Source organism: Etheostoma cragini, chromosome 8, assembly GCF_013103735.1.
Source record: "Etheostoma cragini isolate CJK2018 chromosome 8, CSU_Ecrag_1.0, whole genome shotgun sequence".
Taxonomy (NCBI): domain Eukaryota; kingdom Metazoa; phylum Chordata; class Actinopteri; order Perciformes; family Percidae; genus Etheostoma; species Etheostoma cragini.
In genome coordinates, this window is record NC_048414.1 from 28628901 (window position 1) to 28643486 (window position 14586).

The 14586-nt window shown below is 40.7% G+C and overlaps 1 protein-coding gene across 1 annotated transcript in view; it reads left to right on the forward strand.

Moving 5' to 3' along the window:
* The window catches only part of LOC117949498 (NACHT, LRR and PYD domains-containing protein 3-like), a 29057-nt gene extending 14765 nt beyond the window's left edge, over positions 1-14292 (forward strand). The window contains exons 3-17 of the mRNA XM_034879799.1: positions 480-648; positions 1621-1779; positions 2476-2624; positions 4059-4108; positions 5144-5296; positions 5395-5477; positions 5602-5713; positions 6555-8358; positions 8456-8629; positions 9446-9613; positions 11708-11881; positions 12537-12710; positions 12813-12986; positions 13207-13253; positions 13595-14292. Of these exons, the coding sequence (XP_034735690.1) occupies positions 480-648; positions 1621-1779; positions 2476-2624; positions 4059-4108; positions 5144-5296; positions 5395-5477; positions 5602-5713; positions 6555-8358; positions 8456-8629; positions 9446-9613; positions 11708-11881; positions 12537-12710; positions 12813-12986; positions 13207-13253; positions 13595-14151 (4147 nt within the window). The 3' untranslated portion in view covers positions 14152-14292. The remainder of the gene's footprint in view (positions 1-479; positions 649-1620; positions 1780-2475; positions 2625-4058; positions 4109-5143; positions 5297-5394; positions 5478-5601; positions 5714-6554; positions 8359-8455; positions 8630-9445; positions 9614-11707; positions 11882-12536; positions 12711-12812; positions 12987-13206; positions 13254-13594) is intronic.
* The last annotated feature ends 294 nt before the right edge of the window (positions 14293-14586 follow it).

Sequence of the window (14586 nt, forward strand, 5' to 3'; positions counted from 1 at the left end):
GAAAAACAGACAAAAACACAAGGAGGCCAATGAAAAAGGGAAAATGAACCCAACTAAAAACCCCAAACCACAACAGTAAGGCATTCATTTAAAAATATTAAAGCTATGAATACATTTTCAGTGTAAATCTTTTGTCATGTGACCCAGATAAAGTAATAACACAAATACACAGCCAATAAAGTATACCAAGACTATTTATTATCATAAAACATCATATCTAACTGTATCCTACCCTTGTTTTTTTGTTGCTATGAACATGTATAGGTTCAAGTGCCAACAACTAACAAATATATAGTACGACCAATGATCACTTAGACGATTACATTATTGCATATGTAACAGTTATCAGTCATGCAAGACCTTGGCTAATGTTAGCAATTAACGGAAGTTAAATAAAGTAACTTTGTTGCAAGAAAAATGGACAATTATGTATTAATAGTGACAGGCCTATGTGAATCACTCATTATGCAAACACACAGGACCGGAGCGTCTTTGCTGCGTGAGATCGTCAAGATGCGTCAGGCGAGCAGCCCGCATGTTGTCCGCATCCGAGGGGTCTTCAGGGGTCGACCGCCCCACTCTGGCCCATCAACACAGCTTGGCGTGGTCATGGAGCTCATGGAGAGGGGGTCACTGGCCAACCTGCAGGTAACCAGCGTTTAAAGTAGTGTAAAAGCATGTGAATAACAGTTTTAGTTTTATCCAGATATCAACCTTCCTGTTCCCTGATCATGTTTCTCCTGTGTTAATTAAGTCGGTGTTCCTTTTACCTATCTTAGTGTTAAAAACAAAGCATTTCATTGGTCGCTGTGATTGAGACCTCTTGTTCAGATCCCAGGTCGGCTTCACCCGCATTCACACCTCTTTTAACCCATCGACCATGAAAAAAAAAAGTTTTATTTTAAGTTTTTGTTTGTTTTTATTTTTTTTATTAGTAGAGTTTTTCAACAGTTTTTTTGTCTAATGTTTTGCCGCTTTTCAAAATGTTTTGGTGTTTTTTTTGTCATTTTTTACCTTTACTAAGTGAGTGTTTTATCATTGTTTTTGTTGCATTTTTTCAATAATTTGGACACTTTTCGCAACATCTTGTTGCTTTCTAACATTTTTGTCACTTTTTGTTCTTAAACCTTCAGCCCTAGTTTTGACATATCATATTTCTGAAAACTTTTAAAAATTGGTCAAATTTGATCCGTGGACAACATGATGGTTAAACAAAGTTTTTCATTAGTTTGAGCAGACCGTAGTGGGTCTATGCAAAACTAACCAGACAGTCTTCTGAATGAATGTATTCTGAGCCTTTATATTTAGTTGCTTCCTGTAACCTTGGATACGCTACTAGTGAGCTTCTATCTCCACTGTGCAGTGGATAAATCTGAACCGGTCCATTGTATTGGACCTGAGAGAACTTTTACTTCCACAATAGTACTACCATCAGATATGAGTCATTCATTTGGTTTCTAAATTTAAAGCTGCGACAATTAGTCAACTCATCCATTAGTCCGTCTGCAAATGTTTTGATAATCGATTAATTGTTAGAAGTAATCTTTCGTAACAGATGTGTAGCTCACTATGTCACAGTCTCCTATTTGTTGATCTGTAACTATTCAACCAATCTGACAGGATGCCTTGAGTGAAACTCCACCACCCTGGCCGCTGGTCTTCAGACTGACTCACCAAGTGGCTCTGGGTGTAAACTTCCTCCACAGTCTGCCCCATCCCTTGCTCCACCAGGACCTGAAGCCCCCCAACGTGCTGCTGGACGACGCTCTCAATGCCAAGGTGAGTAGTCTAGCATTGCCAGACCTTCCTCCGTAGCGCTGTGGAGAAACACTGTTTCGCTGCCTGATTGGGTCATGACGTCTTACGATCTAACGTTACCATAGCAACTGCCAGCAGCAGGCGGAGTGGCCAGATCTGGTTGGCAGGGTGAGACCGCCGGGGTTAAATCTTCCCTCGTGTACGGGAAAGGCAAACAATAAAAGATTGACCTCTGGATTTTATGATTCAATGTCAGAACATTCAAATGAAGAATTTTTAAACCCAGCCCTATTTGACATTTGTACATATTGTTCATATTCAGACTTTTGTGTTTCGTTTTGAACTCAAAGAAAACTATTTACTATCATATCTAATGGAAACTTTTTATTTCATTTGTTTTGCAGCATTACTAATAATTTGAAAAAGTGCAATAATGGTTCTGGGTCAATTTTTGGACAAAACAGGTTGTTTCCGTCTTTTGTGTCCTTCATTAAAGGGATCGTATGAGGTAGTTTTAGAAAGTGTTGCCAATGAATCGCCTTCAATTGATCTGCAGCACTTGTATGAACTGCAAAACAAATTTTTGAGGCTCTTATTATGTTTTGTGTGCAAAAATCTTGATAAACGTTAACTATGTTGGTCAGATAAATGCAGTGTAGTAGAAGAAGAAATTCCCCCCATTAGCCTCCTTGCTCTATTTGCTAATTCTCTCTGCAGCTTACAGATTTCGGTCTTGCCCGGATATCCTGCAGCGTCTCCCAGGTTTCCAAGACGGATGATGAGGAAGTAGGGGGAACGGTCAACTACACGCCACCGGAGGCGTTTCAGTTATCGTACATACCCAACAGAGCCTATGATATCTACAGGTGCACGAGCATCGAACCAGAACTTAACAAGACTGTTTTATTCATCATATAGTAAATACTAACACAGACGGGCAGAAGGGCAGACGGACAGACGGACGCACAGACAGACGGATGGACGGACAGACAGATGGACAAGCCGACTCACTCACATATGCTGTCCCACCATATTTTAGATTAACAGGCTTTACATGATCATACAGATCTAGTTTTGACGTTTGTTAAAGGGAGAATGCAAACTGCTTGTAGTAACAATCATTATAGTACTATTAAACAAGCTATTGTGATTAAACATAGCAAGGGTCATTTATTAGCACTAAGCCCTAAAGACGCTGACACACTAAGCCGACAATCGGCAGAAGTCGGTGACTCGAGTCTGTTTGGTGTGGTCCGTGCCGTTGTCCGTTGGGGGGGCTGTTTGGCTACATTTTGGCCGACCTGACATGCTCGGTCGGAAGGCGGGCACTGCAGGCAGTCAAACTCAAATGATCCATCTGATTGGCGTGCTAACCCAGTAATGACGAGTGGGATGAGCCTGAAACCATTTCCGGAAACATGTTTTGGTGAGCTATTTTAGTAAAATATGAGGTTGTATGACAGCCATGACAATCTGGCTTTGAATTTCTGGAGAAACCACACCCACATTATGCGTTCGTCCAATCAGCTGTCGTCGGCAGTTGGCAGGTGTTCCGAGGCACTTGTTTTGGCCAACTTGGGGAGAGACCTTTTCTGCCAAAATAAAATATCTATCAGAATGGAATACTTCCTCTATAAATGCAGTTAACAGTAGGGTAGTTCATTCTATTAGATGGAAAATGTATATTGGAATGGAATACTTTGTCTGTAAATGTAGTCTAAGTAGGGTAGTTCCTTCTGTTCTGTAGGAAATTTCTATATCTATAATAGTCATGAATGGACTACTTCTTCTAGAAATGTTGTTAAAAAAAGGGTAGTTCATTATGGCAGGTAGTAAATATAATAAAAACATAAATGTAGTTAAAAGCAAGGTAGCTCATTCTGTCAGGTAGGAAATAACTTACAAAATGTATTACTTCCACCATAATTGTAGTTAAAATTAGTCTTATAAGAATGGACTACTTCATCCATAAATGTAGTAGGGGTAGTTCATCATGACATATAGAAAATGTCTATCAGAATGGCCTACATCTTTTAAAAATGTAGATCATTGTGGCAGGTGCGAAAGATATTGGATTACTTTCTCAATAAATGTAGTTGACTGGTGGGGGAAGTGTTTCCAGAAAAGAGGTACTCCGCCCCTCTATGAACAGGACTACCAGTCTGTCATTGAATGTTATAATTATCATACGAGCATTCATTTACAAATGTAAACAACCTCAAGCCAATAATGAACCAGGTTGTGATTGTTGTAATATAAATAGTTATCCTGACATGTATGTCTCTCTGTCTGTCTTTCAGTTATGGCATACTGCTATGGTCCATCGTCACAGGGAAACAACCATATGGAAGTAAGTGACTGTGTCTTAAGTTGGGCTGTATCGGTACGTGTAGTTGCTCTAAACTGTTTAGCTACAGGATGTTCGAATTGGTTTGCCACATTGGTTTGGTGTGCCCTATGACCCAAACACGTCATAAAAGTCTTTTCATGTCAACTACTGGCAGAAATTCAAAAGTGTGAGCTTCACCAAGAACTTGGTTTAAGCTGGATCCATAAACAGACAGACTAAAGGGAAAATCCAGAAATACTTGAAGAACTACTGACTGGAGGAAACTACACAGGACTACGCAGCCAGGACCGAACCCAGACACTCTGAAACTGAACAAGAGACTGCTAATTTGATTAATCTGGCTGAAGAGGAACAGGTGAAACACATTAGGGACTCAACAGGAAACAAAGCTTGAGAAAGACACATACAACTCAACACTACAAAGTAATACAGGAAGGAAAGCATGTGAATATACACAAGGAATGAATATAGGAAAAGAAAATAAAGACCAAAAGAACACGGCAAGGAAACAATCAAAAATACCTCCTCTGCATATTTAAAAGACTATAGAGTGCCATCTCAACTTTAATGTGCTCTTCAAGCTCACATTAGGTTTGGGTTTCACCAATGACTTCCTGAATTAATTTGATTGTGATTCACTTCCCGATTTGATTACATTTTTGGATTTGATATCAATTAAGTCATGGAAATTTCACCTACAATGGCAATTTTTGCTTTGATATAAAAGATATTCCCTGAAAAATGTATGTAAATTATGTAAATTGTAAGAAACAACCCTTAAATAAATTGTACTTATACTTTACATTATGGTGAAAAGACACATATTAAAAGATTGATTTTCAGATATTATTAATCAGTATCAGATAACTCACAAAAGAATGATTTTTAATGCTAAAATGGAGATACAGCTATCCTATTTAGCAGTAGCTTACCTGACTCTTAACATAAGCATCATTCCGGACTGCCTCTTCAGGTATTTCCGAGGTCTTACTAACCTCCACTCTGACAGCATTTTCAATCATTTCTCCAATGTAGATGCGAAGCCCACCAGAGTGAAACTTCTCATCCCGGAGGGACAGCGTCCACTGCTGGACGACATCAGGGGCCAGGCTGCGGGGTTGGCTGAGTTGACAGAACTGATGAAGAGATGCTGGGACAACGTACCCGAACAAAGGCCCTCTGCCCTTGGTGTGGAAACTTCTTCTTCTAAAACTGCGTTGACACAGAACTATAATAGCTTGAGATGCCTCTAATGTCACACCTTTACTCTATGTTGTGTACAACAGAGTGTACAACTGAGACAGAAGAACTATATAAGATGTACAAACATGCAATTAACGACGCTGTCCATGAAGTGCTGAAGAAACTGGTGAGGAACACATTTCTTCATAAGCGCTCTAGTCATGCTGAGAGACTGTAACATTTTGACACAATGCAACAAATCACTATTTTTGTCATTTTGTGTAATTGGCTTTTTCTCTCCTTCTTTGCAGGACCAAAATGAAGAAGCAGGAATAACAGAGTATGAAGCAATTGAGCCAATGTGTGCCGCCAGGGGACTAACACAGTTGTCTAGACGTTGTCCAACATTTGTTTACATAGGTGGTATGTTGCCAACATCCTACTTTGTTTTTGCTCTGTTCCAGTGGTGAACTGCCCACCTAGCGTACACAGTTTTGATCCGTCACAATATTGATCTGGTGATATCGTCAGAAAACATGTTTACGTTTTGCGTACAGTGTCAGCTCAGAAAATTAAGAGCATTTCTAAATCTCTGTGCAAAGTTTATTAACTGTGCCCTTGGCTTTATACAAAGTGCCCACAGAGATTTTGTTTGAAACTAATGTTCTTGGTACCAGTTAAAAACAGGCTCTAATTACTTATGGTGGAACACATTGAGTTGAGTAGTTTATTTGAACAAATATTTACAGGCAAAGGTTCCAAAATCCCTAGGCAGAGCTTTAAGTCAAGGGTACAGAAAAAGGTCTAAGCTTACAATAGGAAACACACACACTAGAAATCAGGCTGGAACTCTGGCACAAAGGACAAGACAATCTCGCCACTGACAGGAAAAGGGTGAGTATTTATACACTGGGGCCGATTAGAGAATAAGACACACACATTAGGGCGGGGACAGGTGTTGTCACACATGGCGGGAAAGAAACCAAATACCATAAGTAGAGGGATCTAACATTGTTTTGAGTAAAATTACTTGTTTCACTATCAGAATTTGAACAATTAGGTCAGATTACATTTGGAAACCTAGAAGAGCTGTCCGATTTGATTCCGCATTCAACAATTCTTCAGTTGTTGCAGCTTAGGGATCCTAAGTAACTTTCCAATATTTACGGTATATAGGACCTAGTTTTAAAATGAGCTGAGTAGATTTAACGACTCACATTCACTGTAACACCCCCTCATTGATTGAATTGTTTTATTTCCTCAGAGACTCTTGACTCTTCTTCAAAGTGCCAGCAAATACTCAAATCCGAACTGAAAAAAAGGTTCTACTATGTGATTGAGGGGATTGCTAAAGCAGAAAAACAGAAAACAGTTCTGAATCAGATGTTCACACAGCTCTACCTAAAAAAAGGAGGGACTACAGAGATCAATGTTGAACATGAGGTCAGACAAATTGAAACAGCATCTTGGAAACCAGACAGACTAGAAACAACAATCAGACAAGAAGACATCTTTAAAGTCTCAACTGGAAGGGATGAACCGATCAGGACAGTGATGACAAAGGGAGTGGCTGGCATCGGGAAAACAGTCTTAACACAGAAGTTCACTCTGGACTGGGCTGAAGGCAAAGCCAACCAGGACATCCAGTTCACATTCCCATTCACCTTCAGAGAGCTGAATGTGCTGAAAGAGAGAAGGTACAGCTTGGTGGAACTTGTTCATTACTTCTTTCATATTACAAAAGAAGAAGGAATCTTCAGTTTTGAAGAGTTCCAGGTTTTGTTCATCTTTGACGGTCTGGATGAGTGTCGACTTCCTCTGGACTTCCACAACACTGAGATCCTGACTGATGTTACAGAGTCCACCTCAGTGGGTGTGCTGCTGACAAACCTCATCAGGGGGAATCTGCTTCCCTCTGCTCACCTCTGGATAACCACACGACCTGCAGCAGCCAATCAGATCCCTCCTGAGTGTGTTGACATTGTGACTGAGATCAGAGGTTTCAATGACGCCCAGAAGGAGGAGTACTTCAGGAAGAGATTCAGAGATGAGGAGCCGGCCGACAGAATCATCTCCCACATCAAGACATCACGAAGCCTCCACATCATGTGCCACATCCCAATCTTCTGCTGGATCACTGCTACAGTTCTGGAGGATGAGTTGAAGACCAGAGACCGAGGAGAGCTGCCCAAGACCCTGACTGAGATGTACATCCACTTCCTGGTGGTTCAGGCCAAACTGAAGAACGTCAAGTACGACAAAGGAGCTCAAACAGATCCACACTGGATTCCAGAGAGCAGGAAGATGATCGAGTCTCTGGGAAAACTGGCTTTTGAGCAGCTGCAGAAAGGCAACCTGATCTTCTATGAATCAGACCTGACAGAGTGTGGCATCGATATCAGAGCAGCCTCTGTGGTCTCAGGAGTGTTCACACAGATCTTTAAAGAGGAGAGAGGACTGTACCAAGACAATGTGTTCTGCTTTGTCCATCTGAGTGTTCAGGAGTTTCTGGGTGCTCTTCATGTCCATCTGACCTTCACCAACTCTGGAGTCAATCTCCTCCCAAAAGCAAAATGGTGGTCTAATCCATTTAAAGACAGATCTACACCAACATATCTCTACCAGACTGCTGTGGACGAGGCCTTACAGAGTCCAAATGGACACCTGGACTTGTTCCTCCGCTTCCTCCTGGGTCTTTCACTTGAGACCAATCAGACTCTCCTACGAGGTCTGATGACACAAAGAGGAAGTACCTCACAGACAAATCAGGAAACAGTCCAATACATCAAAAAGAAGATCAATGAGAAACTATCTCCAGAGAGAAGCATTAATCTGTTCCACTGTCTGAATGAACTGAATGATCATTCTCTGGTGGAGGAGATCCAACAGTACCTCAGATCAGGACGTCTCTCCACAGATAATCTGTCTCCTGCTCAGTGGTCAGCTCTGGTCTTCATCGTACTGTCATCAGGAAAAGATTTGGATGTGTTTGACCTGAATCAATACTCTGCTTCAGAGGAGGCTGTTCTGAGGCTGCTACCCGTGGTCAAAGCCTCCAACAAGGCTCTGTAGGTGGATATAAGTATATGAACAATTTCAAATACTCCTAATTTTATACATGACAAAAAATATATTTGTATCTGTTTGTTGCTAATCGTTCCCCAGGTTAACTAGCTGTAACATCTCAGAGAGAAGTTGTGAAGCTCTGTCCTCAGTTCTCAGCTCCCAGTCCTCTAGTCTGAGAGAGTTGGATCTGAGTAACAACCACCTGCAGGATTCAGGAGTAAAGCTACTGTCTGCTGGACTGGAGAATAAATTCTGTACACTTCAAACTCTCAGGTCAGAATTAAGCTGATTGTAAAGTTTCACAGTGGGTTTGAAGAGTTTCATAAAACTGGACATTAAAAATCTTAATATTTTAAACAATGTCTTCTCAAATCAGATTTACTTTTAAAACCAGTGGTGTTTTTTGACATCTCTGTTAAGGCTGACTGACCAACACAAACATGATTAGACAAACACAAAGAATCTACTCATAAGGGGCGGGAATCGCAAGAGTTCCTATGAAACAACTTGAACTTCAAATCATGTAATCTCAACTGCACTAGAAAGTGGAATCAAACAGCAATTTATACTGTTATTCAAGTACAAAAAAGTTGAATTCCCATGTGCAATTTATATAATAAAAGATTGAAACTTGGCGTCTGCGTAGTTAGACAGTATTGCCAGAGAAATATCATGATACCATAACGTTTAGATTTTTTTCTGTTTTATTAATTTGCACTGTGACTGATGATAAACAATCTTATTTTATGCAGGTACTCAGTGAAATGACAAGTAAAGTGAGTTGAATCGAATATACTACTTCTTTTATAATTTGTATTTCTTCAGTCCTTTTCCTCTATTGCTCTTTGTCAGTGATCTCTTTATCTTAACTCCTGGCTGATGCCATCACGTTTACATGGTGCCCCCAACAACCAGGGCTGTGTAGGAACACTGGAGTTTTTTTCAGTGCACACAGAAAACAGACAGCTACAGTAGGTGGCCGTGGGGATAGATTTACTGAATTTTGACAAAAAGTATCTTGGATTACTCCACCTTTAATAAAATTAAATATTCAGAGCACTGTTGTTAAATGTGTACATGTCTTTTCAGGCTGACTGGCTGTAACCTGTCAGAGAGGAGCTTCGAAGCTCTGTCTTCAGTTCTCAGCTCCAAGTCCTCTAGTCTGAAAGAGCTGGACCTGAGTAACAACGACCTGCAGGATTCGAAGCTGATGTCTGCTGGACTTCAGAGTCCATTCTGCACACTAGAAACTCTCAGGTCAGTAATAGGATGATTGTAAAGGGGCACAGTGGTTTTACAGATTTCCGTAAAATTGGAAATTCAATATCTCCTCAATTTATCTGACCTTTTCAAACTCTATCTTAAAAAAAGGGTGAAAAAAACGCAGGTAAAATCAGATTATTTTTTATCAATCAAGTTTCAATCAAGTTTATTTGTATAGCCCTTTACAATAGCCGAAAGGTACCCAAAGTGCTTTACAACAAAGCCATAAAACAATACATAACACATACAAAACATACAGATACAATTAAAAGTGGTGTAGTGGTGCAGCGCTGCAGGACATTAAAAACCTTCCAGAAATTCAAAGAAAGGAGCAGACAGAAGGAGGACACCTAAGAGACAGTATCTTCCTAGTCAGAATTAAATGCTAATTTAAAAAAGTGGATCTTAAGCTTCGTTTTAAAAAGGCTGAGGTCAGTAGTGGTGCGGATGTCAGGGGGTAGTTTGTTCCACAGTCTGGGAGCAGCGACGGCAAAAGAACGATCGCCCCACTGTTTCAGTCTTGACCTAGGGACCTCTAACAGAAGCTGACCCGAGGAGCGCAAGGCTTTGCCGCAACTGCGAAAAGTTAAAATCTCAGACAAGTAAGAGGGGGCCAAGCCATGAATGGCATTAAAAACAAACAGCAGGAGTTTAAAATCAATTCTAAAACAGACTGGTAGCCAGTGGAGTGATGACAGCACAGGGGGAATGTGTTCCCGTCTGGACGTGCTTGTTAAAAATCGGGCAGCAGCGTTCTGCACAAGTTGGAGACGAGAAATTGATGACTGACTGAGGCCAACGTAAAGGGCATTGCAGTAGTCCAGTCTAGAACTGATGAAAGCATGGATTGCCTTCTCGAGATCCTGGCGACTGAGAAAGGACTTGACTTTGGCCAAAAGACGTAGCTGAAAAAAGCTTGAGCTGACAACAGAGCTAATCTTTGTCAAATTTAAGCCCGTTCTCAAATGTTACCCCGAGATTTTTGACATGAGATTTAAAAAGGGGGGCCAGAGTGCCAAAGTTTGAGGTGAGAACATTTGACATAGATGGAGAACCAAACAAAATGCATTCAGTTTTGCTATCGTTTAAGTGTAAAAAGTTCTGTGACAGCCACTGCTTTATATTTGTGATGCAGTCCAGCAGCTTAGTAAGTGCAGTGTTTTCGTTTGGTTTCATGGGCAAATATATCTGTAAGTCGTTGGCATAAAAGTGAAAAGACAGGTTGTGCTTTTTTATAATTGATCCCAGAGGTAGCATATACATTGAAAACAGAATAGGGCCGAGAATAGATCCCTGTGGCACCCCACAGGGCAGCGACGCCTTTGAGGAGCAGTGGTCACCAATCGCGACAGAGAAACTCCTGTTTGCCAGGTATGACCTAAACCACTGGAGAGCGGTGCCACGGATGCCGATGTGCTCTAGGCGAGATACAAGGACTGCATGGTCGACTGTATCAAAGGCTGCTGTGAGGTCAAGCAGTACCAGCACAGCAGGATTCCCAGCATCCACAGACAAGGCAATATCATTGTGCACCTTTAACAGTGCTGACTCGGTGCTATGTCGGGATCTAAAACCAGACTGGAATTTATCAAGAACAGAATTGATCTCCAAAAATGTCTGTAATTGAATAAAAACAACTTTTTCCAAAACCTGTGAGACCAAGACCAACAAGTGAGAGACAGGTCTAAAATTGGAGAGCACAGAGGGTGCTCTCCAATTTTAGAAGTGTTTATAAGTACAAGCAGACTTGACCCAACGGAGCTCAGAACCTCCTTCAAAAACTTGGCTGGAATAATATCTAAGGGGCAGTTAGTGGGTTTCATGCCACTAACCACCTTAGTAAAAGAAAACAAAGAAATAGTCTTTTTATGACCATCCATCCATTGGTGAGGGTAGGCACAAAAAATGACCGGTCTATTGAGAGCTTTGCCTTCTGCCTCAGCTCTCGGTGCAATATTTATGACCAGTAGTTTCTATTACTGAGATCTCTGTTAAAGATGACTGACCAACACAAACATGCACATATAAACATAGAAATGTGAATCATCATACAGAGAAAATGAAATACATACATTTCTTTCTTTTCAGGTTAACTGGCTGTAACCTCTCAGAGGTCAGCTGTGCAGCTTTGTCCTCAGTTCTCGGCTCCCAGTCCTCTAGTCTGAGAGAGTTAGACCTGAGTAACAACAACCTGCAGGATTCAGGAGTGACGATTCTGTCTGCTGGACTTCAAAGTCCAAACTGTACATTGGAAAATCTCAGGTGAGTATGAAGCTAATTACACAGGATCTGTTTTAAACCTGGCTATGCCATTGTTTTGATGTTGTGAAGACAACTTGGAGAAAGCCTTACTCTTGATGGACCACGGTGCACCAATCCAAATTGCCACTGAGTGCTACACTCAAAGTTCAAATTATTTTGACCTCGATGGCTACTGACCTTTCAAGGCGCAACCAAAACCAGAAGTAATGATGACGTATACCTGGGCTATACTTTGCCGCTGTGTCTGCAATATGCTTTGCGCCCTTACTTCAATTTACCTCTTATTATGTACACGTGGCTTTAAGCTGATTTAAAGTGTCACAGTGGTTTTGTAGTTTTATCAAATGTGAAATTAAAAATCTCTTACATTTTTTTGACTTTTAAAAACTGTCTTCATGACAGTGTGTAACAAAACACAGGCAAACATCAAAATAACTTTTAAGACCTTAGCACTTTTAAGGTCTCTGTCAGTGTTCTCTGTTATTTATATCTCTTTTACAGCTGACTAACCAACACAAACACAGCTGAACAGTTTAACACAAAGATGCTCTTCATTAGGCAGAGAAATTTGAAAATGTTGCGTAATTGAAAACATGCATTTTAATCACATTAATTATTAAGAGCAATGTTGTAAAATGTGAACATTTCTTTCAAGGTTGAGTGGCTGTAACCTGTCAGAGAGAAGCTGTGAAGATCTATCCTCAGTTCTCAGCTCCCAGTCCTCTGGTCTGAGAGAGCTGGACCTGAGTAACAATGACCTGCAGGATTTAGGAGGGAAGCTGATATCTGCTGGACTGGAGAGTGCACACTGCACACTGGAATCTCTCAGGTAAGTATTAAGCTGATTCTTAAACAGTTGATTTTCAAAGTCTTGCTCATTCTGCTTTAGCTTTATATTAAATAATCTGTAAAATTGTGTTTCTTATTCCAGTCTGTCAGGCTGTCTGATCACAGGAGAATGCTGTGCTTCTCTGGCACTAGCTCTGAGCTCCAACCCTTCCCATCTGAGAGTGCTGGACCTGAGCTACAATCATCCAGGAGAGTCAGCCATGAAGCTGCTTTCTGCTGGACTGGAGGATCCACACTGGAAACTGGACACTCTCAGGTATAGACAGACAACAATAGGTCATACACTTCTGGTGCTTCTAATTTCACTGATGTCATGTCTTTTTGCTCCGGCCCAGTATCATGAAGGACATCTTATTGCCCCTAATTCCTATCTCTAGCCTGTTTCACTATCGCTCTGGCAATAGAAGGAGGTCTGCTTCATGTTGAACAGCAGTTCTCATTTTGGATAGAAATTCATTCTATGTTTCTTTCTTCAGGTTGGACCATGGTGGAGAGCAAAGGTTAAAACCTGGCCTGAAGAAGTGTAAGTTTGGATTCAATTTGACTTGTGAAGGCTAACCAACACACAGTCAGTTTCTCTTTAAATACAAAAGATGGGTAAAACCTTATTTGAAGGGTTGTGCACAGGTCTGACATGACACATGAAGAAGTCTTTATGAATGTTTGGTAAATTATGACATTTTTAATGCAAATTCAGCATTGTTTGAGATGTTTGTTTTACAACAATTGGAAATTAAAACATTTCTTACATGTATCATTAAACTTAATTGAAATGAACAACATCAGCACACAAATATGTAATAAACCCTTCCAGTGTGTCTGATGGTAAACTGCTGCTGTGTTGTGTCTCTTTCTCTCCATCAGATTTCTGTGAACTCACAGTGGACACAAACACAGTGAACAGAAATCTGTCTGAATATAACAGGAAGGTGACATATGTGGAGGAGGAGCAGCCATATCCCGTTCATCCAGAGAGGTTTGACTTCTGGAAACAGCTGCTGTGTAGAGACAGTCTGAATGGTTGCTGTTACTGGGAGGTCGAGTGGAGAGGAAGAGTTCGCATAGCAGTGAGTTACAGAGGAGTCCCCAAGAGAGGACCCAGTGTTGACTGTATGTTTGGAGTGAATTACCGGTCCTGGAGTCTGAATTGCTCTGATGATGGTTACTCTGTCTGTCACAAGAACAGAGAAAAAGTCCTTCCTTCCTCCTCCTCTGTCTCTATTTCTCACAGAGTAGCAGTGTATGTGGACTGTCCCGCTGGCATTCTGTCCTTCTACACAGTCTCCTCTGACCAACTGATCCACCTCCACACCTTCTACACCACATTCACTGAACCTCTTTATCCAGGGTTTGGGTTCAGGTTGAAGTCATATGGTTCCTCAGTGTCTTTTTGTCCGAAGGGAGGCAACTACCAGTCCTGAGGTTTAGAAGTTGGTAGTGGACACAGAAAAAGATGTTCTCAAACTCGAAAACTTGTAAAAATCTTTTAAACTGACCGTTTCACATGGGTGAAAGAAGTATTTGGATCCTTTACGTAAGTAAAACTACTAATACCACACTGTTAAAATAATCTGTGACAATTAAAAGTCCTGCATTGAAATTGTAACTTAAGTATAACTATGTAAGGATCAGGAAAATGTACTTTAACTATTAAAAGTAAAAGTTCTCTATGCGAAAAAATCCTCACATTTTAGAAAGTGTAAAGTGTCCAAAGAGTTGTGTGTTCATTGGTCTAATCATTTCAACTGGACTTATAAGTCGTTATATTGTTGGCTAGTTTCATTTATAATAAAACAGCGTATTTTATGAACTACATGCATGTGATTTGTGTGCCAGAAATGTTATGGTAATTTGTC